Source organism: Pan paniscus, chromosome 2 (genome assembly GCF_029289425.2).
Source record: "Pan paniscus chromosome 2, NHGRI_mPanPan1-v2.0_pri, whole genome shotgun sequence".
In the NCBI taxonomy this organism is placed as follows: Eukaryota; Metazoa; Chordata; class Mammalia; order Primates; family Hominidae; genus Pan; species Pan paniscus.
In genome coordinates, this window is record NC_085926.1 from 106,334,896 (window position 1) to 106,361,135 (window position 26,240).

The 26,240-nt window shown below is 40.4% G+C and overlaps 2 protein-coding genes across 37 annotated transcripts in view; one reads left to right on the forward strand and one right to left on the reverse strand.

Annotated features, from left to right (window-relative positions):
* Positions 1-25,504, forward strand: part of HHLA2 (HHLA2 member of B7 family) — a 160,680-nt gene extending 135,176 nt beyond the window's left edge. For 11 of the 36 annotated variants that reach the window (XR_008624805.1, XR_008624803.1, XR_008624802.1 and 8 more), the window contains 6 exons: positions 10,647-10,697; positions 11,385-11,449; positions 12,150-12,313; positions 12,457-12,560; positions 16,427-16,559; positions 21,889-25,504. Coding sequence is in view for 16 of the 36 variants with exons in the window: in XM_055110247.1 (XP_054966222.1) it covers positions 10,647-10,697; positions 11,385-11,503 (170 nt within the window). In the remaining 20 variants the exon portion in view is untranslated. Of the gene's footprint in view, positions 1-10,646; positions 10,698-11,384; positions 11,654-12,149; positions 13,289-16,426; positions 16,560-21,888 lie in introns of those variants that run through there. The other 25 variants (XM_055110250.2, XM_055110252.2, XM_055110253.2 and 22 more) reach the window with 7 other exon arrangements.
* MYH15 (myosin heavy chain 15) overlaps positions 13,569-26,240 on the reverse strand; it is a 138,154-nt gene continuing 125,482 nt past the window's right edge. Inside the window, exons 38-41 of the mRNA XM_034957056.3 lie at positions 23,879-23,983; positions 19,596-19,691; positions 18,503-18,637; positions 13,569-16,467 (exon numbers count right to left, since the gene is read on the reverse strand). Of these exons, the coding sequence (XP_034812947.2) occupies positions 16,453-16,467; positions 18,503-18,637; positions 19,596-19,691; positions 23,879-23,983 (351 nt within the window). The 3' untranslated portion in view covers positions 13,569-16,452. The remainder of the gene's footprint in view (positions 16,468-18,502; positions 18,638-19,595; positions 19,692-23,878; positions 23,984-26,240) is intronic.

A 26,240-nucleotide genomic window follows, 5' to 3' on the forward strand; every position in this document is an offset into this window, starting at 1 on the left:
GTCCTGAATGATATTGCCTAGGTTTTCTTCTAGGGTTTTTATGGTTTTAGGTTTTATGTTTAAGTCTTTAATCCACCTTGAATTAATTTTTGTGTAAGGTGTAAGGAAGGGGTCTAGCTTCTATTTTCTGCATATGGCTAGCAAGTTTGCCCAGCACCATTTATTAAACAGGGAATCCTTTCCCCATTGCTTGTTTTTGTCAGGTTTGTCAAAGATCGAATGGTTGTAGATGTGTGGTGTTATTTCTGAGGCCTGTGTTCTCTTCCATTGGTCTATGTATCTGTTTGGGTACCAGTACTATGCTGTTTTGGTTACTGTAGCCTTGTGGTATAGTCTGAAGTCAGGCAGCGTGATGCCTCCAGCTATGTTCTTTTGCTTAGGATTGTCTTGGCTATATGGGCTGTTTTTTGGTTCCATATGAAATTTAAAGTAGTTTTTTCTAGTTCTGTGAAGAAAGTCAATGGTAGCTTGATGAGAATAGCATTGAATCTATAAATTACTTTGGGCAGTATGGCCATTTTCACGATATTGATTCTTCCTATTCATAAGTATGAAATTTTTTTCCATTTGGTTGTGTCCTCTCTTATTTCCTTGAGCAGTGGTTTGTAGTTCTCCTTGAAGATGTCCTTCACATCCCTTGTAAGTTGTATTCCTAGGTATTTTATCTTCTTTGTAGCAATTGTGAATGGGAGTTCACTCATGATTTGGGTCTCTGTTTGTCTGTTAATGGTGTATAGGAATGCTTGTGATTTTTGCACATTGATTTTGTATCCTGAGACTTTACTGAAGTTGCTTATCAGCTTAAGGAGATTTTGGGCTGAGACAATGGGGTTTTCTAAATATACAATGACATCATCTGCAAACAGAGACAATTAGACTTCCTCCGTTCCTATTTGAATACTCTATTTATGTCTCTTGCCTGATTGCCCCAGCCAAAACTTCCAATACTATGTTGAACTATGGTGAGAGAGGGCATCCTTGTCTTGTGCCGGTTTTCAAGGGGAATGCTTCCAGTTTTTGTCCATTCAGTATGATATTGGCTATGGGTTTGTCATAAATAGCTCTTATTATATTGAGATATGTTCCATCAATGCCCAGTTTATTGAGAGTTTTTAGCATGAAGGGGTGTTGAATTTGATTGAAGGCCTTTTCTGCATCTATTGAGATAATCATGTGGTTTTTGTCACTGGTTCTGTTTATGTGATGGATTACATTTATTGATTTGCATATGTTGAACCAGCCTTGCATCCCAAGAATGAAGCCAACTTGATCATGGTGCATAAGCTTTTTGATGGGCTGTGGATTCGGTTTGCCACTATTTTATTGAGGATTTTCGCGTTGATGTTCATCAGGGATATTGGCCTGAAGTTTTCATTTTTTATTGTGTCTCTGTCAGGTTTTGGAATCAGGATGATGCTGGCCTTATAAAATGGTTAGAGAGGAGTCCCTCTTTTTCTGTTGTTTGGAATAGTATCAGAAGGAATGGTACCAGCTCCTCTTTGTACCTCTGGTAGAATTCGTCTGTGAATCTGTCTGGTCCTGGGCTTTTTTGGCTGGTGGGTTATTAATTACTGCTTCAATTTCAGAACTTGTTATTGGTTTATTCAGAGATTCGACTTCTTCCTGGTTTAGTCTTAGGAGGGTGTCCAGGAATTTATCTATTTCTTCTAGATTTTCTAGTTTATTTGCTTAGAGGTGTTTATAGTATTCTCTAATAGTAGCTTGTATTTCTGTGGGATCAGTTGTGATATCCCCTTTATCGTTTTTTATTGTGTCTGTTTGATTCTTCTTTCTTTTCTTCTTTATTAGTCTGGCTAGCAGTCTATCTATTTTGTTAATCTTTTCAAAATAGCAGCTCCTGGGTTGACAGACACCTCATACAGGAGATCACCAGCTGGCATCAGGCTGGTGCCCCTCTGGGACAAAGCCTCCAGAGGAAGGAGCAGGCAGCAATCTTTGCTGTTCTGCAGCATCCACTGGTGATACCCAGGCAAATAGGATCTGGAGTGGACCTCCAGAAAACTGCAGCAGACCTGCAGAAGAGGGGCCTGACTGTTAGAAGAAAAACTAACAAACAGAAAGCAGTAACATCAACATCAACACAAAGGACCCCCATACAAAACCACATCCAAAGGTCATCAGCCTCAAAGATCAAAGGTAGATAAATAAATGAAGATGAGGAAAAACCAGCAAAAAAATGCTGAAAATTTAAAAAACCAGAGTGCTTCTTCTCTTCCAAATGATTGTAACTCCTCTCCAGCAAGAGCACAAAATTGGACGGAGAAAGAGTTTGACAAATTAACAGAAGTAGGCTTCAGAAGGTGGGTAATAACAAACTCCCCTGAGCTAAAGGAGCATGTTCTAACCCAATGTAAGGAAGCTAAGAACCTTGATAAAAGGTTACAGGAACTGCTAACTAGAATAACCAGTTTAGAGAAGAATATAAATGACCTGATGGAGCTGAAAAACACAGCACGAGAACTCGTGAAGCATACACAAGTATCAGTAGCCGAATCGATCAAGCAGAAGAAAGGATATCAGAGACTGAAGATCAACTTACTGAAATAAGGTGTGAAGACAAGATTAGAGAAAAAAGAGTGAAAAGGAATGAACAAAGCCTCCAACAAATATGGTACTATGTGAAAAGACCAAACCGGTGATTGACTGGGGTCCCTGAAAGTGATGGGGACAATGGAACCCAGTTGGAAAACACACTTCAGGATATTATCCAGGAGAACTTCTCCAACCTAGCAAGACAAGCCACTATTCAAATTCAGGACATACAGAGAACACCACTAAGATACTCCTTGAGAAGAGCAACCCCAAGACACATAATTGGCAGATTCTCCAAGGTTGAAACAAAGGAAAAAAATGTTAAGGGCAGCCAGAGAGAAAGGTCAGGTTACCTACAAAGGGAAGTCCATCAGACTAACAATGGATATCTCTGCAGAAACCCTACAAGCCAGAAGAGAGTGGAGGCCAATATTTAACATTCTTAAAGAAGAGAATTTTCAACCCAGAATTTCATAACCAGCCAAATTAAGCTTCATAAGTGAAGGAGAAATAAAATCCTTTACAGACAAGCAAATGCTGAGGGATTCTGTCACCACTAGGCCTGCCTTACAAGAGCTCCTGAAGGAAGCACTAAATACAGAAAGGAAAAACCAGTACCAGCCACTGCAAAAAAACACCATAATATAAAGACCAACAACACTATGAGGAAACTGCATCAACTAATGTGCAAAATAACCAGCCAGCATCATGATGACAGGATCAAATTCACACTTAACAATATTAACTTTAAATGTAAATGGGCTAAATGCCCCAGTTAAAAGACACAGACTGGCAAATTGGATAAAGAGTCAAGACCCATCAGTGTGCTGTATTAAGGAGTCCCATCTCACATGCAAAGGCTCAAAATAAAGGGATGGAGGAATATTTACCAAGCAAACGAAGAGCAAAAAAAAAAAAAAGCAGGGGTTGCAATTCTAGTCTCTGATAAAACAGACTTTAAACCAACAAAGATCAAAAAAGACAAAGACATTACATAATGGTAAAGGGATCAATGCAACAAGAAGAGCTAACTATCCTAAATATATATGCACCCAATACAGGAGCATCCAGATTCATAAAGCAAGTTCTTAGAGATCTACAAAGAGACTTAGACTCTCACACAATAATAGTGGGAGACTTTAACACCCCACTGTCAATATTAGATCAATGAGACAGAAAATTAACAAGGATATTCAGAACTTGAACTCAGCTCTGGACTAAGCAGACCTAATGGACATCTACAGAACTCTCCACCCCAAATCAACAGAATATACATTCTTCTCAGCACCATATAGCACTTATTCTAAAATCGACCACATAATTGGAAGTAAGGCACTCCTTAGCAAATGAAAAGAATGGAAATCATAACAGTCTCTCAGGCTACAGTGCAATCAAATTAGAACTCAGGATTAAGAAACTCACTCATAACCACACAACTACAAGGACACTGAACAACCTGCTCCTGAATGACTACTGGGTAAATAATTAAATTAAGGCAGAAATAAATAAGTTCTTTGAAACCAATGAGAATGAAGACACAACGTACCAGAATCTCTGGGACGCAGCTAAAGCAGTGTTGAGAGGGAAATTTGTAGCACCAAATGCCCACATCAGAAAGCAGGAAAGACCTAAAATCAACACCCTAACATCACAATGAAAAAAACTAGAGATTCACGGGGGGAGGAGCCAAGATGGCCGAATAGGAACAGCTCCAGTCTACAGCTCCCAGCGTGAGTGACGCAGAAGACGGGTGATTTCTGCATTTCCAACTGAGGTACCAGGTTCATCTCACTGGGGAGTGCCTGACAGTGGGTGCAGGACAGTGGGTGCAGTGCACTGTCTGTGAGCCAAAGCAGGGTGAGGCATCACCTCACCCAGGAAGCACAAGGGGTCAGGGAATTCCCTTTCCTAGTCAAAGAAAGGGGTGACAGACGGCACCTGGAAAATCGGGTCACTCCCACCCTAATACTGCGCTTTTCCAATGGGCTTAACAAATGGCACACCAGGAGATTATATCCTGTGCATGACTCGGAGGGTCCTGTGCCCACGGAGTCTCGCTCATTGCTAGCACAGCAGTCTGAGATCAAACTGCAAGGCAGCAGCGAGCCTGGGGGAGGGGCACCCACCATTGCCGAGGCTTGAGTAGGTAAACAAAGCGGCCAGGAAGCTCGAACTGGGTGGAGCCCATTACAGCTCAAGGAGGCCTGCCTGCCTCTGTAGACTCCACCTCTGGGGGCAGGGCACAGACAAACAAAAGGCAGCAGTAACCTCTGCAGACTTAAATGTCCCTGTCTGACAGCTTTGAAGAGAGTAGTAGTTCTCCCAGCACGCAGCTTGAGATCTGAGAACGGGCAGACTGCCTCCTCAAGTGGGTCCCTGACCCCTGAGTAGCCTAACTGGGGGGCACCCCCCAGTAGGGGCGGACTCACACCTCACATGGCCGGGTACTCCTCTGAGACAAAACTTCCAGAGAAACGATCAGGCAGCAGTATCTGTGGTTCACAAGTATCCACTGTTCTGCAGCCACCACTGCTGATACCCAGGCAAACAGGGTCTGGGTGGACCTGTTTAGTGGACCTCCAGCAAACTCCAAAAGACCTGCAGCTGAGGGTCTTTTAGAAGGAAAACTAACAAACAGAAAGGGCATCCACACCAAAAACCCATCTGTACGTCACCATCATCAAAGACCAAAGGTAGATAAAACCACAAAGATGGGGAAAAAACAGAGCAGAAAAACTGGAAACTCTAAAAATCAGAGCGCCTCTCCTCCTCCAAAGGAAGGCAGCTCCTCACCAGCAACGGAACAAAGCTGGACAGAGAATGACTTTGACGAGTTGAGAGAAGAAGGCTTCAGACGATCAAACTACTCTGAGCTAAAGGAGGAAGTTTGAACCCATGGCAAAGAAATTAAAAACCTTAAAAAAAATTAGATGAATGGCTAACTAGAATAACCAATGCAGAGAAGTCCTCAAAGGACCGGATGGAGCTGAAAACCAAGGCATGAGAACTACGTGACGAATTCACAAGCCTCAGTAGCTGATTCGATCAACTGGAAGAAAGGGTATCAGTGATGGAAGATGACATGAATGAAATGAAGCGAGAAGAGAAGTTTACAGAAAAAAGAATTAAAGGAAATGAACAAAGCCTCCAAGAAATATGGGACTATGTGAAAAGACTAAATCTACGTCTGATTGGTGTACCTGAAAGTGATGGGGAGAATGGAACCAAGTTGGAAAACACTCTGGGGAAGTTCTCCTGGATAATATCCTGCAATCTAGCAAGGCAGGCCAACATTCAAATTCAGGAAATACAGAGAACGCCACAAAGATACTCCTCGAGAAGAGCAACTCCAAGACACATAATTGTCAGATTCACCAAAGTTGAAATGAAGGAAAAAATGTTAAGGGCAGCCAGAGAGAAAAGTCGGGTTACCCACCAAGGGAAGCCCATCAGACTAACAGCTGATCTCTCGGCAGAAACTCTACAAGCCAGAAGAGAGTGGGGGCCGATATTCAACATTCTCAAAGAAAAGAATTTTCAACCAGAATTTCATATCCAGCCAAACTAAGCTTCATAAGTGAAGGAGAAACAAAATCCTTTACAGACAAGCAAATGCTGAGAGATTTTGTCACCACCAGGCCTGCCCTAAAAGAGCTCCTGAAGAAAGCACTAAACATGGAAAAAACAACCGGTACCAGCCACTGCAAAAACAGGCCAAAATGTAAAGACCATTGAGACTAGGAAGAAACTGCATCAACTAACGAGCAAAATAACCAGCTAACATCATAATGACAGGATCAAATTCACATATAACAATATTAACCTTAAATGTAAATGGGCTAAATGCTCCAATTAAAAGACACAGACTGGCAAATTGGATAAAAAGTCAAGACCCATCAGTGTGCTGTATTCAGGAAACCTATCTCACGTGCAGAGACACACATAGCCTCAAAATTAAGGGATGGAGGAAGATCTACCAAGCAAATGACAAACAAAAAAACGCAGGAGTTGCAATCCTAGTCTCTGATAAAACAGACTTTAAACCAACAAAGATCAAAAGAGACAAAGAAAGCCATTACATAATGGTAAAGGGATCAATTCAACAAGAAGAGCTAACTATCCTAAACATATATGCACCCAATACAGGAGCACCCAGATTCATAAAGCAAGTCCTTAGTGACCTACAAAGAGACTTAGACTCCCACACAATAATAATGGGAGACTTTAACACCCCACTGTCAACATTAGACAGATCAATGAGACAGAAAGTTAACAAGGATATCCAGGAATTGAACTCAGCTCTGCACCAAGTGGACCTAACAGACATCTACAGAACTCTCCACCCCAAATCAACAGAATATACATTCTTTTCAGCACCACACCACACCTATTCCAAAACTGACCACATAGTTGGAAGTAAAGCTCTCCTCAGCAAATGTAAAAGAACAGAAATTATAACAAACTGTCTCTCAGACCACAGTACAATCAAACTAAAACTCAGGATTAAGAAATTCACTCAAAACCGCTCAACTACATGGAAACTGAACAACCTGCTCCTGAATGACTACTGGGTACATAATGAAATGAAGGCAGAAATAAAGATGTTCTTTGAAACCAGTGAGAACAAAGACACAACATACCAGAATCTCTGGGACACATTCAAAGCAGTGTGTAGAGGGAAATTTATAGCACTAAATGCCCACAAGAGAAAGCAGGAAAGATCCAAAATTGACACCTAACATCACAATTAAAAGAACTAGAGAAGCAAGAGCAAACACATTCAAAAGCTAGCAGAAGGCAAGAAATAACTAAAATCAGAGCAGAACTGAAGGAAATAGAGACACAAAAAACCCTTCAAAAAATCAATGAATCCAGGAGCTGGTTTTTTGAAGAGATCAACAAAATTGATAGACCGCTAGCAAGACTAATAAAGAAGAAAAGAGAGAAGAATCAAATAGACGCAATAAAAAATGATAAAGGGGATATCACCACTGATCCCACAGAAATACAAACTACCATCAGAGAATAATATAAACACCTCTACACGAATAAACTAGAAAATCTAGAAGAAATGGATAAATTCCTCGACACGTACACCCTCCCAAGACTAAACCAGGAAGAAATTGAATCTCTGAATAGACGAATAACAGGCTCTGAAATTGTGGCAATAATCAATAGCTTACCAACCAAAAAGAGTCCAGGACCAGATGGATTCACAGCCGAATTCTACCAGAGGTAGAAAGGAGGAGCTGGTACCATTCCTTCTGAAACTATTCCAATCAACACAAAAAGAGGGAATCCTCCCTAACTCATTTTATGAGGCCAGCATCATCCTGATAGCAAAGCCTGGGAAAGACACAACAAAAAAAGAGAATTTTAGACCAATATCCTTGATGAACATTGATGCAAAAATCCTCAATAAAATATTGGCAAACCGAATCCAGCAGCACATCAAAAAGCTTATCCACTATGATCAAGTGGGCTTCATCCTGGGATGCAAGGCTGGTTCAACATATGAAAATCAATAAACGTAATCCAGCATATAAACAGAACCAAAGACAAAAACGACATGATTATCTCAATAGATGCAGAAAAGGCCATTGACGCAATTCAACAACCCTTCATGCTAAAAACTCTCAATAAATTAGGTATTGAGGGGACGTATCTCAGAATAATAAGAGCTATCTATGACAAACCCACAGCCAATATCATACTGAATGGACAAAAACTGGAAGCATTCCCTTTGAAAACTAGCACAAGACAGGGATGCCCTCTCTCACCACTCCTATTCAACAAGTGTTGGAAGTTCTGGCCAGGGCAATCAGGCAGGAGAAGGAAATAAAGGGTATTCAGTTAGGAAAACAGGAAGTCAAATTGTCCCTGTTTGCAGATGACATGATTGTATATCTAGAAAACCTCATCGTCTCAGCCCAAAATCTCCTTAAGCTGATAGGCAACTTCAGCAAAGTCTCAGGATACAAAATCAATGTGCAGAAATCACAGGCATTCTTATACACCAATAACAGACAGACAAACAGAGAGCCAAATCATGAGTGAACTCCCATTCACAATTGCTTCAAAGAGAATAAAATACCTAGGAATCCAACTTACAAGGGATGTGAAGGACCTCTTCAAGGAGAACTACAAACCACTGTTCAATGAAATAAAAGAGGATACAAACAAATGGAAGAACATTCCATGCTCATGGGTAGGAAGAATCAATATCGTGAAAATGGCCATACTGCCCAAGGTAATTTACAGATTCAATGCCATCCCCATCAAGCTACCAATGACTTTCTTCACAGAATTGGAAAAAACTACTTTAAAGTTCATATGGAACCAAAAAAGAGCCCGCATTGCCAAGTCAATCCTAAGCCAAAAGAACAAAGCTGGAGGCATCATGCTACCTGACTTCAAACCATACTACAAGGCTACAGTAACCAACACAGCATGGTACTGGTACCGAAACAGAGATATAGACCAATGGAACAGAACAGAGCCCTCAGAAATAATGCCGCATATCTACAACCATCTGATCTTTGACAAACCTGACAAAAACAAGCAATGGGGAAAGGATTCCCTATTTAATAAATGGTGCTGGGTAAACTGGCTAGCCATATGTAGAAAGCTGAAACTGGATCCCTTCCTTACACCTTATACAAAAATTAATTCAAGATGGATTAAAGACTTACATGTTAGACCTAAAACCATAAAAACCCTAGAAGAAAACCTAGGCAATACCATTCAGGACATAGGCATGGGCAAGGACTTCATGTCTAAAACACCAAAAGCAATGTCAACAAAAGCCAAAATTGACAAATGGGATCTAATTAAACTAAAGAGCTTCTGCCCAGCAAAAGAAACTACCATCAGAGTGAACAGGCAACCTACAGAATGGGAGAAAATTTTCACAACCTACTCATCTGACAAAGGGCTAATATCCAGAATCTACAATGAACTCCAACAAATTTACAAGAAAAAAACAAACAACCCCATCAAAAAGTGGGCAAAGGATATGAACAGACACTTCTCAAAAGAAGACATTTATGCAGCCAAAAAACACATGAAAAAATGCTCACCATCACTGGCCATCAGAGAAATGCAAATCAAAACCACAATGAGATACCATCTCACACCAGTTAGAATGGCGATCCGTAAAAAGCCAGGAAACAACAGGTGCTGGAGAGGACGTGGAGAAATAGGAACACTTTTACACTGTTGGTGGGACTGTAAACTAGTTCAACCATTGTGGAAGTCAGTGTGGCGATTCCTCAGGGATCTAGAACTAGAAATACCATTTGACCCAGCCATCTCATTACTGGGTATATACCCAAAGGATTATAAATCATGCTGCTATAAAAACACATGCATATGTATGTTTATTGTGGCACTATTCACAATAGCAAAGACTTGGAACTAACCCAAATGTCCAACAATGATAGACTGGATTAAGAAAATGTGACACATATACACCATGGAATACTATGCAGCCATAAAAAATGATAAGTTCATGTCCTTTGTAGGGACATGGATGAAGCTGGAAACCATCATTCTCAGCAAACTATCACAAAGACAAAAAAACAAACACCGCATATTCTCACTCATAGGTGGGAATTGAACAATGAGAACACATGGACACAGGAAGGGGAACATCACACACCAGGGACTCTTGTGGGGTAGGGGAGGGGGGAGGGATAGCATTAGGAGATATACCTAATGCTAAATGATGATTTAATGGGTGCAGCACACCAACATGGCACATGTATACATATGTAACAAACCTGCATGTTGTGCACATGTACCCTAAAACTTAAAGAATAATAATAATACAAAATAAATAAAAATAAATTGTACATCAAGTAAAAAAAATTAAAAAGCTAGAGAAGCAAGAGCGAACAAATTCAAAAGCTAGCAGAAGACAAAAAATAACTAAGATCAGAGCAGAAATGAAGGAGATAGAGACACGAAAAACCCTTCAAAGAATCAGAGAGTGACTTTCAATTGAAGGACAGAGCCATACCAAGGTGACCTTACAGGGAAACAGCTGGGAGAGTAAATACCTAATTTCACTCTTCCCTGTCTCTGATCTACAGCCCAGCCAGAAGCCAGGAGGAGCAGACACCCTGCTGATGGAGCCCAACAAGGTCAGCCTCCCATGTCTGAGAGAAGAATGGATTCTGGTTCTGGAGGAGCAGTGAAAAGATATCGGCAAAAACTCTGTCACAGTATTGGCCACTTTAAAAAATAGATATATTCCATACTTCTGCAGTGAGATGGGCTGAAAATATATTTGAAACTGTTATATGAAAAGCCACAAAACCTTTCCTTGCTCCAGCTCCCTGGTTGTAGTTTCATGACTGTGGTTCATATGTTTTATTTTTAAATTCCCTTTTCTATTACTGTTTTAAAATGTACTTTGTCTAAGATATGTATTAAAGGGCCATATTTTAGGAAAGTCCATAAGGAGGCCTTCTTTGAGAAATGACATATCCCTTTTTCTTTAACCATCACTCTCATCCCCTCTTTGGCTATGACATTTCCATTGTTAGCAGTTGGTAGGAACCAGGCCAAGGATCACAAGGAGCCAGGAATTGCTGAGCTGACTGAACTGCCTTTATTCCCCCGCTTTGGAGCACCTGGATCAACCATACACATTTACTGCTGCTTCTGATGATGTGTTTTTACACTGAATGCATTTTTCATGTTGTTTGTTAAAGATATGAAGGGAGAGTAACTCAGATGTTTCTAATAACATGATTATATTGAGATAGGACTAAGGGAGAATTTTGGTGTTTGCAAAGAAATTATTTTCTCTTTTTTTTTTCCTGTAGAAAGATATTGTGTCCCTCCTGGTGAGCACTGTCCCAGTGCACCCGATAATGGCGAAGAAAATGTGGTAAGGCATTATTTCCTTTATCAAACCATATACAGTATAAAAATGCTTCTTTAAAAGGGTAATTGAAGTTCTGACTGATTCACATATCATCAAGCAAGACTTTTATACAGGAAAAAACAGCAGCAGGGGTTGCAGGATAATATAGCACGAAAAATATAATTAGGCTTTTCCCAATGTGTATAATTAAACAGGCTCTACTTGCTTAAATACATGGTTGTTCTTCTTGTCTCCTATTGTTATTTGTAGAGAAGATCTCCAATGGCATTGTGCATATGAGGGTGAGCCAATGTACTTATTCTTATGATACAAGCATGAAACATGGGACTGTATACAAGTGGAAAGAAACACAACTATAATTCACTTGCAAATTATAGTTTGATTGTATAGTTCCTTTTTACTGCATTCCTTTTAGTATTTATGTGTTCCATTAATCAGAGTATAAATAAGGGCCAGGAGTGTGGTAAACTTGTTTTTTCCACTGTTAAAAACCATGAAACAGCTAGTAGGGAGATTAAAATTAACTGATAAGACTCAGACTTATTTTATAATGGTCTCATGGATCTTTAATTTCAGATGCAAGCAATAGACTAAAGCTTTTTGCCGCCCACCCCAAAACACTACTATCATTAAATATTTAAGATATAAATGGTTATTCTGACTTGAACAACAGACATTTAGAGTCTATTTTTCTTGCTTCTAGCCTCTTTCAGGAAAAGTATAGGAAATGAGAGAAGACTGTGACAACTCATGACCTGCATCCTTAATATCCAGTGACTTCATCTCCCCTTTCTTCACCACAATTCCAGGCAATGGCCTGTCGGACCAGACAATTCTACCACTGCAAAGAGTTGTAACCATTTTCTGGTATCACATTTATTTTTCAAGACATATTTTTCAAGACATCATTCACTGACCCACTACCTGCATTGAGTATAAATGCCTGGATGTTAAGGATTCCAATTTAACTTTGAAAAGAACTGTCTCATTCATTTACATTTCTGTTACAGTCAGCCCAGGAGGTTACAGTGAGCTCTCCACTAAGAATCTGGAAGAAATGCATCACTAGGGGTTGATTCCCAATCTGATCAACTGATAATGGGTGAGAGAGCAGGTAAGAGCCAAAGTCACCTTAGTGGAAAGGTTAAAAACCAGAGCCTGGAAACCAAGATGATTGATTTGACAAGGTATTTTAGTCTAGTTTTATATGAACGGTTGTATCAGGGTAACCAACTCGATTTGGGATGAATCTTAGGGCACCAAAGACTAAGACAGTATCTTTAAGATTGCTAGGGAAAAGGGCCCTATGTGTCAGGCCTCTGAGCCCAAGCCAAGCATCGCATCCCCTGTGATTTGCACGTATACATCCAGATGGCCTAAAGTAACTGAAGATCCACAAAAGAAGTAAAAATAGCCTTAACTGATGACATTCCACCATTGTGATTTGTTCCTGCCCCACCCTAACTGATCAATGTACTTTGTAATCTCCCCCACCCTTAAGAAGGTACTTTGTAATCTTCCCCACCCTTAAGAAGGTTCTTTGTAATTCTCCCCACCCTTGAGAATGTACTTTGTGAGATCCACCCTGCCCGCAAAACATTGCTCTTAACTTCACCGCCTAACCCAAAACCTATAAGAACTAATGATAATCCATCACCCTTCGCTGACTCTCTTTTTGGACTCAGCCCACCTGCACCCAGGTGAAATAAACAGCTTTATTGCTCACACAAAGCCTGTTTGGTGGTCTCTTCACATGGATGCACATGAAACTATGAACATAAGAATCTCTGAAGTTAGGTTACACTTGACCACACAAGGCTTGCATAGTTGAGTGACTAGCCATGAAGATAATTTGAACAACTCTTCTGGCTCAATTGGCATATTGCTAATCAATCTTCTAATAAATTTAGATTTTCATATAAATTTTTAAGCAAGGGAGAACTCAGCTAACCTAATCTGTTTCCCTTAATTTTAGTCATCAATTTACATAAAAGAAACAGTCTAATGTTAATACTTGTGAACTTGTCACTATAACCAGGCTTTTGTGTGACTTAGTCGATCAAGGTTTCAACTATAAGAGAAAGCAAATTCTGAATTGTGGTGTAACTGCCACCTAGTCCAATTTTATCATCTGACCTCAGTTTCACAATCCTATCCTTGTATGTAGTTAACTCTGTTTTTGCTACAATGTTGTGATGGGTTATCACAAATAGCAAAGTATTAAGAATTCCAGTCAGAATGATAATTATTAAAAAGTCAAACAAACAATAGATGCTGGCAAGGCTGTGGAGAAACGGGAATGCCTTTACACTCTTGGTGGGAATGTAAATTAGTTCAACCATTGTGGAAGACTGTGTGGCGATTCCTCAAGGATCTAGAAACAGAAATACCATTTGAACCAGCAATCCCATTACTGGGTATATACCCAAAGGATTATAAATCAGTCTACTATAAAGACACATGCACACGTATGTTTATTGCACTATTTACAATAGTAAAGACATGGAACCAACCCGAATACCCATCAATGGTAGACTGGATAAAGAAAATGTGATACAAACACCATGGAATACTATGCAGCCATTAAAAGGAATGAGATCATGTCCTTTGCATGGACATGGATGAAGCTGGAAGCCATCATTATCAGCAAACTAACACAGGAACAGAAAACCAAACCACATGTTCTCACTCATAAGTGGGAGCTGAACAATGAGAACACATGGACACAGGGAGGGGAACAACACACACCAGGGCCTGTTGCAAGATGGGGAGCGGGGGAGGGAACCTAGAGGACGGTTCAATAGGTACAGCAAACCACCATGGCACACACATAGCTATGTAACAAACCTGCATGTTCTGCACGTGTATCCCAGAACTTACTTAAAGTAAACTTTTTTAAAAAAAATAAATATAACTAACTTTTAGATATCTTTTTAAAAAATTCCATTGTGAAGAAAAACTCCATTGAGATAATATTTGTCTACCATCTCTGCTTCCCCCTAGCCTTGGTTCCTTTTTAAAAATTGTGTCCTAGTGAGAGAATATGATACTTAATAACAAAACTGGATGCATCCCCAAGCTGAAGAAGTTTGACTTTACTGAGTATGTGCCTGGGGTGTGGAGAAACAATAGCATCCTGACTTCAGGATTGGTAATATGACAACAACAGCAAATTTCTAAGAAAAGGTTTGGGATATAGAGATGTTTCCTGAATATAAACATTGGCTTATTAAAGGATAATTCCAAACTTATTTTTTACTGAAGTAAGTTTTAAAAAAATTACTATTCCAGGAAAAAAAAAACCCTAGAAAAGTTCCATGTTAAATGTTTCACGTTGTTTTCTCATTGCGTTGAGACCGATGGTAAGAAGGAGCGACTGCTTTGAATACAGCCCGACACACATACCTGCTAGTTCACTCTGTGGCTGTGCATCCCTCTCCGCCAACCACAAAACTCAAATTTGGTTCACCTTGCTCAAAATGGTACCCTGATTTTTCAACAGCATCCACTTTGATCTGTCTGAGCCAACCCTGACAATTGCAGTCCTCTTGCCACTAGACTGGTTCAGCATAAGCAGGTAAAGAAATCTGCTCACTAGAGTATGAGGCAAATTATTCCAGAGGTCTGTTTCTGGGAAAGTGTTTCTCCATTTTAAGAAGAGACAGGTTATCGTATGGGGAGAAAATGCTCAGGACTGCTGAAGTCCTCTTACGGCGACAAGAGATTCTGACAAGAATGAACCTGGGTCCTCTGATACCACTGAGTCCCTGAATTAATCTTCAAGCTACCCATATGAGTCAGGGTTGCATCAGGGAGGCAGAATCAGAGAATGACAGAATAAAGATTTATTATAGAGCTTCAGCCTTACACAATTGTGGGTGCTGGTGGAGAAGTCTAGGCCAGGCTGTTCCCTCTGCATCTGGTTCTGGGCCTGAAGTCACTGTAGGTCGACTGTGAATGCAGCAAGGATGAAGGGAAGTCCATAAGAACAAACAGAACCCATGTCTGTCTCACGGCCTCCACTGCAATGCTGTGTGTGATCTCAGGAAAAGCTGATGCTGGTTGCCATGGAGCTGCACACACACCTGGTCAGTACTTTGCAAAGCTGAAGGAGGAGGCTGGCAGGAGCTGGAAGAGCTCTGGGTCCAGGGAGCTGTCTCTGGTCTCTTCTAGCTCCCCTTTTTGGCCTGGAGTCATATTTTCAAGCTGTCACCATGCTTGGGTCTGTACACTGACCTTATGAGCATAAAATAGCTGCTGATCAAATTAATGCAAATTTCTTTATGACCTACTCCAATCCAGAACCATGAGAGAGAGGAATTCCGGGACATGTTCCTCCAGCTGAGCCAAATCGGTACTGCACAAATCCAGCATATCACCTGTCACTGAATGTCTTGTGTGGGGTTACCTCCATGTTTAAAGCATGTACCAGCATATAGCCTACATGTGTGTTGATTAGGAGAGTTTTGCCTACATGTTCAAATTGCCTAACTATGGCTATATTTATATCACAATGCTGAGGAGATCTTATGACTTCCATTCTACCACTGCTGGCTCACAATATACATTCATAGATTTAGGGGTGAATCAAGCCAAAGTTGCCTAACTTTAGTAAAAACCATTCACCAACATGCCCTAGTCCCCATGAAGCGTGATTGGTCTAAGGACATCTTCTATGAGTCCTACCCATTAAGAGGAAATATGGACAAAGGATCAAGTATTTATTCATTTTTTAAACATCAGAATTGAAAAGGTTCTTCCATTTATTTAATCTGTCATGTGAAGCATTAGAAGGTAGTTTACTTGCATTTGAGGATCAAAAAATCCCCATTAACTGTGGAAGCAATGATATTCCCTTTAATTATTTTTCTAATTGCCTTGTTTATATGGTGTGAAAAGCAATTTAAACATGTTTTAAAAAATGTTTCCATGCAACCTAAGTTTTGGCCATGAAACAGCACCTTCCTTGTACTTCTCCAGCTGTTGTCCTTTCAAAGCAGGGGATGCTATTCTTCTTGAACCTGAAAAACAGAATGTCAGTGTGTTCTGTGAATTTCCTGTGATTTTCACCAGTGGAACACATGCCCAGAACCAAGCTGAGTACTTTCCAGAGGTAAGCAGGCCTTAGCCAACTCTTCATTAACTTCAAAGGGAGGCAGGGAATTGAGGCAATTATCTGCATTATAGAAAGCAGACCCCGGTAATTCACCCCAAGGGCATGCTCGGTCACTCTCAATTTTCTGCCTGCCTTGTCTTGCCAATGAAGGCAGCACCCCCCTTTGCCAACCCCATAAGGAGAAAGATTCTGCAGCCACATCACCAGTTTGCTCCCCAGCCCTGACACAGAATTCTATCAGCAAACCTCTTCCTTGTGCATATGACAGTTGAGGATTTTTTGGCTTTTCTTCTGTGAAGGGGAAACAATTAGTCATTGCACTGCCAAGGAAGGTTTTCCTATTCCTCTCTGGCCTCTCAAAAGCAATTTCTACTTCACTCACTCTGTTCTTTGTTGAAAATAACTGTGACAAAGTCGAATGCATGGCATCTGTTTTGAAGGCCCTTCAACCTCCTGCAGCTGAATGCAATTGCAGCACATGGGAAGCACCTCCCTAAACAAGTCATTACATGGGGTTGCTGGTGGGCTCTGCAGAGAAGACCCTAAATCCAGTGCCACAACACTTCTCAAATTGAGGCCAAAGTTCAAACCATTTAATTGCCCCTCTCGCATAGGACTTATCCTTGAGGCAGCTATTCAGGCATCAGTAAAAAATTTCTGGGGTCTCTCAATGATTCATATTTCTTATATTTAGATCTAAGTATATTCACTATAACCAACTCTTAGGCTCTCCTTCAAAAGAGATGCTTTTGACCTCCCTTAAGGTAGTATTTATGCATATTATTGGCAACCCTATCAACTTACCTTGCAGGGTTACTAGTAATTCAGTTAGGGCCTGGATTCATTTGTATAAAATAATCAGGAGTCTATGGAACAAAGATGATTTTAAAAAGCACAGATGGATCGGCTCAAAATTTGGAGTGAACTCTTTCCATAGTAGACACATGTGTGACTTTGTACCATGTCAATATGGAGTCCAAGAGGGAAGATGTTTGAGATTGAGGCAGTGAAGGAAAACAAATGCAAGAGTCTTGCTTTGTAGTTCTCTGCTTTATATTCCTGATTCTGCCCGAAAACACAGAGAAAGAGGGCTAGTGATGCACCACGTTTAAAAAAATAATAATAATAATGAAATGATGGTGCCTATCTATGCCAGAAGCTATGCTCAGTGATTTCAGGCAATCTATTAGCTAATACCACATTATCCAATCTCCTTTGATTCCTTTCGCCTAAAGCCAGACCTCGTTTAAAAACTGTGTGTTCCTGGGAAAATTTCAACAAGGAAGCCAAGACTACCTGACCCTACCAAACATTTAGTACATTGTTCTTTGTCACTCTACCAGTAAAATCAGGGCAATGGCCTCTACCATTAGATTAGAAGAGCCATTTCGTGGACCAAAGAGATATAGAAAGATCCTTTCTCTGTGTTTTTGGGCAGAATCAGGAATATAAAGCAGAGAACTACAAAGCAAGACTCTTGTATTTGTTTTCCTTCACTGCCTCAATTTTAAACATCTTCCCTCTTGGACTACAAATTGATATGGTACAAAGTCACGTATGTGTCTACTGTGGAAAGAGTTCACTCCGAATTTTGAGCCGATCCATCTGTGCTTTTTAAAATCAACTTTGTTCCATGGACTCCTGACTACTTTACACAAATGAATCCAGGCCCTAATTCTTAGATCCTGCAAGTTAACATGGAAGTAAGCATTTGAAAAGTATAAATACAATGTGCATGTCACTCAAATGCTTAGCATTTCATCTACCAGGACAAGTATAATTTAGCAAACATGGGAAGATTTTATTGGAACCCTTTGTTCTTATCTTTTAAAAGCTTTTAAGGAGAAAAACAAATTTCTTGTTATACTGGTCCATGCAATGACATCAGCCCTAAACAAACATGATTGAAGAGTTAGAACAGAGTTGAATATCTGCCATACCTTTTTCCCAAACTCTCTTGCTTTAATTTTGAGTTTATTGACTTGAGATTCTGCCACCTCTGCCCTTTCCTTCACTTCATTCAACTCATGTTGCTGTTTCTTATACTTGGAAAGGTATTGATTGGCTTGTGTTTCCTATAAAAATAAAAAAAAAAAAAGAAATCTCCATGCCTATATAGTCAGGTGTTTTTTTTTTTTTCTGCTCTGACATGAGAAAGTTGAATAATGTGAAAAGAATCTAAACTTCTGAGTATTGAATGGGATATCATATTTTGGTATGATATATTAGGATTCAGACTTTCTAGCAGGTATAAGATCCATTTTTTAAAAACTTTTGTTCCCTGGAAATTCAGAACCTAGTTGGCACTTTTCATCAACTGGATGCAGTAAAGCTCTCACAGACTGAAAATGTGCTAGAATAACCACAGTTGTCTATTTTGTCATGAGTTTAACATCCTATTCTACCCCTGGGTAGAGGGGGCTTGTCTTTAAAATTATATGGGTCAACAGGTAATTATTAGACCTTGGGCTAGAACAGGTAGTGTTTTAGGCCAAATCATTGAAATAATCAAAACCCCTCAAGAGTTAATATTACGGATAAATCAATATATATGACACTTACCAATTACATTCCCTGTAGTTATAGATACTGACCCAGGGATGGCAAGTACATTTCAATTTATGGTGGTTTTGTCCACAACCATATCCAGGATCATCAAGAACAAATACTGTGAACCATGTTTATGTTTACCCAAGGTTTTGGGATGAGGGAGGCCCCAGGGTGACTACCTTGCCCAAGACTGGCCTTCCCTACGTGACACTCTGCTTTTACCTATCTCATTTCTTGTTGTGTACCTGTTTGGGTGCAACCACAAAGGTAAAGGAGAGAGCTCTGGCTTCCTGGAGGGAAAAGCCACACACATTTTTGCCATGGGTGAGAATTCTAACTTGAGAAAAAAAACTGAGAATGAGCAGACTCTAAGCTGAGCAGGCCCTCTCTGACAAGCTGCTTGCTGAGCTCAGGGTCACAGATCTCCCTTAATCAAAACAACACTGGGAAATCCATGAGGCTGAAACTTCCCCAGGCACTCACCGCCACCTCGACTTGCTGCTTGTAATTTTGCACTTTTAGCTGAAGTTTATCCATCTGAGTTTGCATCCTGCTCAGATTCTTCTTGTCTTCCTCTGCCTGCAATACATAGGCATGTATGGGAAGGTGATTCAGAGGATCCAGCAGTCTATGTTGGGGTAGTCTCATGTGGGGAAATAAGGATTAGGGAACTTTATTAAACATCATCTCAGAGTTGTGATTTTAACAATGGGTTTAACTCACCCAAGTTCCAAGAAATTGATAAATAGAACTGTCAGTACTAACAGTCATTTGTCCTGATCCACCAACCTTTGCTGAAATGGGAGTTAAACCCATTAGGTTCAGTTTGGGTCTTCAGTCTTTCCAGCTCAACCAAGCTATATCTGCCTGAAGCTATATCTGTATACTTAAAATTAGTAGTGAATTATCTACTGTTATATTTTACTTTAAGGTGGTGGTAGTGGGGGTGCATTCAGATGACGAAAACAGCAATAGCTTTAGCTATAGCTAAATAAAAAGCTGTATCTTTATTTAGCAGGAATGAAGTGCATTATTATAAAAGCCACATATGCAAAACTGAAAACCAATTGCTCCCCAATCAAAACAACTATTCCTTTGAACTTTCTAATTGACTCTTGGTTTTGAGTAATAGAACTATAGAAAAGATAAATTTTCTGGAATTCTGATGCGGAGATAGCAGGGAAGATTCTACAAGCTGTGGGGACCATGGTGTGCCCATTCTCATTGCCTCAATTACAATCCAGCCTCGGGCTGAAGAAAGGAAATCTGGTGGGATAATGTTTCTCAACTGTGCTCTGCAGAGCCTTTGGTATTCCAGAGAGAGAGGAGGCTAGAGGCAGGCAGGTAGATAGGGGTCTGCCTGCCCCCTCTTTCCTCATGCCCCTTTAACTGGAATATTTCCACATTGGAGCTATTGTACTTTTCAAAGGAAGAAAATATCTCAATTTGCTCAGGGTTGAGAAGCTGATTTAATCAAGAAAGATCTACTACTGCTTAAAATTGCTTTCTGGCTCCATTTGACCTATTCCATCAAGTATGAACTTTTTTGGCAGCTTTAATGTTCCCCCTACTTACCTTCCATTCCCCCCACCACCACGAACCCACTCCAACCAGGTCACATTCTCCTGTTTCCCCAGAGCTCCCCTGCTTACTCTGTCCTCCTTAGGTTTAGCCAAGCTATTCTCATCATCTGGAATGCTCCCCCGCCACATACACCACCACCTTAAAGTACCATGTAAAAGTAGATATTAATAATTACTAATTTTAACCATCAGGAGGCAGGGATGAATATATATGAAAGAACCTAGTTGGGGAACTGAGACAAGTCTGGTTCAAATAAAATCCCTTCTTTGTTTTTATCTGCCTATCCCTCAACTTGTCAGGTTTATAAAATTCAAAAGACTCATAGCATTATGTGCTTATAGTAAATTATAAAATCAACACAGGTTTAATTGCTAATAATCAGTTTACTGAGAAGAGAGTAAATTGGTCATAAAGGAGGCCACACAGAAGAAAACTGAAAAAAGCTAGAAGTGGTTGCTGATGTTACTGATGTCCCTCCCACATGGGAAGGCAAAGCCATTGATGTTAGGCCTAGGTTCCCATCTCAGCTCTAGGGCATTGAGTAACTGGTGACCATGACTATGCACGTCCTAGATTTCCTATCCAGAAAAGAACTTGACATTCAGCGGTGAGAAGTGCAGTTACCTGATAACCTCCAACTGCAGTGCCTTTGGGACCTGCCACAGCATTAGCATTGAGGCCACACACTTCCCAGGCAGCCCCCCGGCAATAGCTGGGCATAGTGAAGTCACTAGTGTCTGGCCATTTCTGCCCAACATGGGAGTCCTTTCTGGGCAATCTTTGTGCTGGAGACTTGCCCAGAGCTGCACTACAGTCTGACGCTCTTCCCTTCTCCTCTTCCTCCCTCAGCCTCTCCCTTCACGTCTCTGCCCCATCCTGCTTGCTTGCATCTTCATCCTTCATAGATGTTACTTCTAATAGATCTCTTGTACATCTAACTCTATCCTGGCATTTGGTTCCTAGAGAACCCTCTCAACACAGCAACTTAACCAAATTGTATTTCCTTATCCCTAAAAATGATACTACATTCTTGACTAGATGTGTAAAGATTAAATAATATCTATACAGATTCCTGGATGTAGGAGGCAGTTGATGGTAGAACCGAGTAGATGGGTGGAGAGTGAGGGGCAGAGGAACTATCTTGACCTTCTATAGCAGTTACAAGTACCTAATCTTATGTTCTGCTTTATAGCACATTTTTCTAGGTGCTGGAGAGAGAAAATAGGACAAGTTTCCAAATGCTAAGGGGATATAAAGGAGAGGATAAATGCAGCATGGGGACCAGCCATAGAACTGTCATGGAGTGGGACAACACTTGACTCCTTTCCAGTAGCAGAATCTTCCCAGAGGACTTTTCCTAAGAAAATGATATTTGTGTCCCTTTCAAAATGACATTTTTAATTGCACCTAGGAATGGGCTATCAACAAACACCCTGCCTCCTTGTCCTGGTGGTTATTTTGATGATTGAGATGACTCAGCGTTAACCTTGAACATTTCAAAACCAAGTACCAGGAAATGTGGAGTGTCCTCTAATGTCTTTTTAAACTTACAGGGTCTAGCCTAATGATATTAGCTGATTTGATGGCAGAAAATAGGCCTATCTAAGCATTCTGCAGACACTTGGAAGAAATTAATAAATGTACCTCATTCTAGTACATGAGAAACACTAGGATTATTACAATGAAGAAACAAAGGTAAGACACAATAGAACAAGAATGCATTCCTTGGGACAATGAAAACCAAAAAAATATATAACTTTGGTTTTTTGTTCTATAATGAAGTTGTTTACAGAATAAAACAATAAGAAGAATCAATGGGAAAATAAAAAGGAAAATCCAGACATTAAAGCAGCATTTCATGCCATCAACATGGGTGGCTTCTCCACCTTCCTCAAAGCAGAATAGCAAACTTTTAAGTTCCCAAGGTGTTTACCTACTTAGCCACACATACCATGGGCCCACTTCTCAGTGGCTTTGATATACCTAGCATGGTCTAAAGAAGTGTCAGACTAACTCATCTTACAAAAGGAACCGCTTAATAATAAAAGAGCTGTGCAAGTAGCTTGTTTCATCTTAATTAGCCCAAGATGATGCTTCTGAAGTGCTGTGCTTTCTTATGTATCCTTCCTGCTGCAAGGGAAGAAGACTTTGACATCTTTAACAACTCAGCCTCAGGAACCAGAATCAGGACTAGCAGATCTTGCATTGGCATTGTCAAAGAAGCTGTAAAAATGGGTGCCTAAAATGAATTTGCCTTTGTATTGGAATAAGCTATCATGTGCAATGTGAGAGGGCTGGGATAAGCTATCATGTGCAGTGTGAGATAGCTTACTGTCCAGTGTGAGATAGCTGGAACAAGCTATCATGTGCAGTGTGAGAGGGCTGGAAAGTGACTTTTAGCATCTGTGTTCAACAGTGGAAATCACACATCTACTGTGTGATAGGAGGATGCCAGACCCTAGAGGGGAGAAAAATACAGTGCCTCTGCCATCAGAGAATCTATGTTGACTGCATTAGAAAGAAAAGGGAAGCAATGGTTGAAAGTGAAAATGTAGATGATGATATTTTTACTTTAGAAATGCATTAGTCACTTGTAAGAAGTCTGCCCACCTCTTTTCAATTATTGCTTGAGACCAATGTTAGTCAACAGGTTAGATTCAGAAAGCTTCAGAGGTCTCTCTTTAGTATTTTGTTTCCACCTGGCACCAGCAACAGTGTCCTCAGTGGCCTTGAGGGTTTGTGCAACCAGAAAATAGGAGTGGAAATGCCCCCCGCTGCAATTGAGTCAGCATCCCATGTAACCTGCCAGCTGGGTAGCCACCCCGAGCCTCTGCCATTAACTTCATTTACACATTGTTCTCACTCAGCCACTCACAGGAAGGCATCTTTATGAAAGCACTGCAAACACTATGTGTGAAAAAATCCAGATGGTATAAATAGCTTTTCACTTCTAATTGCAACTTGCCGCTCACATTTTGTTTCCTGAGAGCTCTGAAAAGAGACGGATCCAAACCACTAATAGCACAGGAGTTCTGGGAGGGTGAGTCAGTGTCTACTGCTGAAGGAGAACAAAGATGAAGGGAGAACGGCAGGAGTCCCAGAAGGCCATTTCAGGCTTGAAGGAGTACTTTTCTGCAGGGTAGCGCCCAGCCAGACAAACAGGGAATGGTTTCCTGGAGTACCTGATAGGTCAGCTCTTTGATGCATCGCTCAAGTCTGCGGGCTCCCCTCTGGGCCTCTGCACTGCGACGGATTTCACCCTCCAGTTCACCTTCCAGTTCACGAACCTGCAACCAAAACGTGACCTCAGACCAGACGCTGCCAGCAAGGCTGGCATTCTATTTGCTGATTGGCACAATCATTTGAAAGACAGCAAAGTGTCAAGGGAACATGCACACACTGTTTTTGGTGCTTAAACAGGACAGTGTCTCTGGGAAAACTCTCTCGCCAAAAGTAAGATCTTTTATGGATTCATAAAAGAACTGTTTAGACTGAAATATGTGAAAGGCTAATTCACACAGATATGAGAAGCTTTTTTCTTGAATTACAAAACCACACCCAAAGTGTATGTATGAATGTATATGTAAGTATAGAGAGTAAGCAATGTGTAGCCCATTTGAGGATTTGGTCAACATACTACCTAATCTTAAGCTGCTTTCCCTATGTTCAGCTCTGACTCTCTAAAGAAATCAGATGCTGAGTTTATGTCACATGTATGTCACCCACAACCCTCCAGTCCTGCTTGAACTGCCTGCAGCCTTATAGAGTTACACAAATGAGCTTAACATTCATTCAACGCAGGTGCCTGCTACATACCACACCCCAGTGCTAGGAATACAGCAGTGAACAAAACAAACAAAAATCTCTTCCCTGAATTAGCATACGTTCTAATGAGGGGAAGCAGACAGACAAAACAAAGTAAAATGTAGGCTATGTTGATGGAGATAAGTGCCATAGAGAGAAATAAGGCAGGAGAGGGAGTAGGGAGTTGATGTTGGCTGCTCCCCCTGCCTAGGGGGCTCTTACCCAGATATCCTCTTTTCCTGCCTTCTCCTTGATGCCAATGCCACCTTCTCCAAGGGGCCTTCTTGAGGACGGGAAGGCCAGTGCCCTGAGGCAAGAATGTGCCTAGCACATCTGACCCCACCTCTTACTCCCCACTGGAGCCATTCTTCCCTCCTGTACCTCCTCAGAGAGGTGCAACGTGAAGGGAGGGGAGCAAGTGTGAGACTTCCTTGTGGATGAAGCCCATTTAAAGCAATCTTCTGACACCTGCCATATAGGAACCTGACACACAGTTCTGTCTGTCGGGATGTGAGCTCTTACAGGCTCCTCTACTTTTTTTTAAGCACTCCTTAAGAATTTTGGGGGGGGATTAAAGTGATTAAAACACCTTGGGGAAAAACTGCTCTACTAAAGCAAATCCTAGACATTATGTAATTCCACCTGTAAATACTATTGGATATCATTCTAATAGGTAATGATGGTATCATGGTTGTGTCTTTAAGAATATTAACCTTAATTCCTTAGTATTATCTGATATTAAGGAGTTCATTGCTGGTCGTTGCTACTGAGTTATCACTGGTTCTAGGCCATAATAGTGAACAAACAGCAATTGAAAATAAAACCTGGCAATCTTAAAACTGAATTGGAAAAACCAGTTTCATGTATTTTTTAGGGGAAAAATGCATACTTTTAAATTTTATACCTATATGCCGTTTCTCTTATACCAAAAATCTTGGTTCTTATATATGTCATTGGATAAACTTACTGCTAATAGCAATTAAATGTTGGTATTTTGAAGTTATAAATGCATGGTTTTTGCCATTCTTTTGTTATTTTGTCCTTATATTGAGGGATGTATGGACAAAACATTATGTTTAAAAGTCACTGAGAATAATTCTTACTTGTGTATGTTTAATGCCCCCAATTTAATATATCATTAACTTCATTTGCTTCCATTGGTGTTAAAATTTTAGAGACTGCTGAGTTTTTTTCTTTGACTTAAACTTATTTTTTAAATTATAAAGTATGCAAATGATTTATATGATTTTCCAATCAAAACAACTAAACAAGGTACATGAGGAGGGTCCAACTGTCATCTCTGTGTTATTCTCTCATAGATAGCCATTTTTATTTTTCTGATTTATCCTGTTACCATTTCATTTTGAAAATATAAGCAAATGTGTACACCTTCATATTCTCCCACTTTCTTGAACAAAAGGGTATATACGCTTTCCACATTGCCCTCACTGTATGACTGTATGGAGGTACCCGAAATGGACACGGGTATTCCATTGTATGGATATACCATAAACATGCAAAGGTGATACCTTATTTTTTAGAGGCCCTTTTGAACAATTGAATCCTAGTTGAATATTCTTTCCATTCTTGTAGCATTTATCATATGCCTTGTCTGTAGTCATTAAAATTGATTCAATAATTTTACAAATCTTATTTTCAAGATGCTATTACTCATTTTTAAGCTCCCTGAAGGCAGATACCACATCATTTCTGTCAGTCCCTACTGTATCTTCTCTAAGT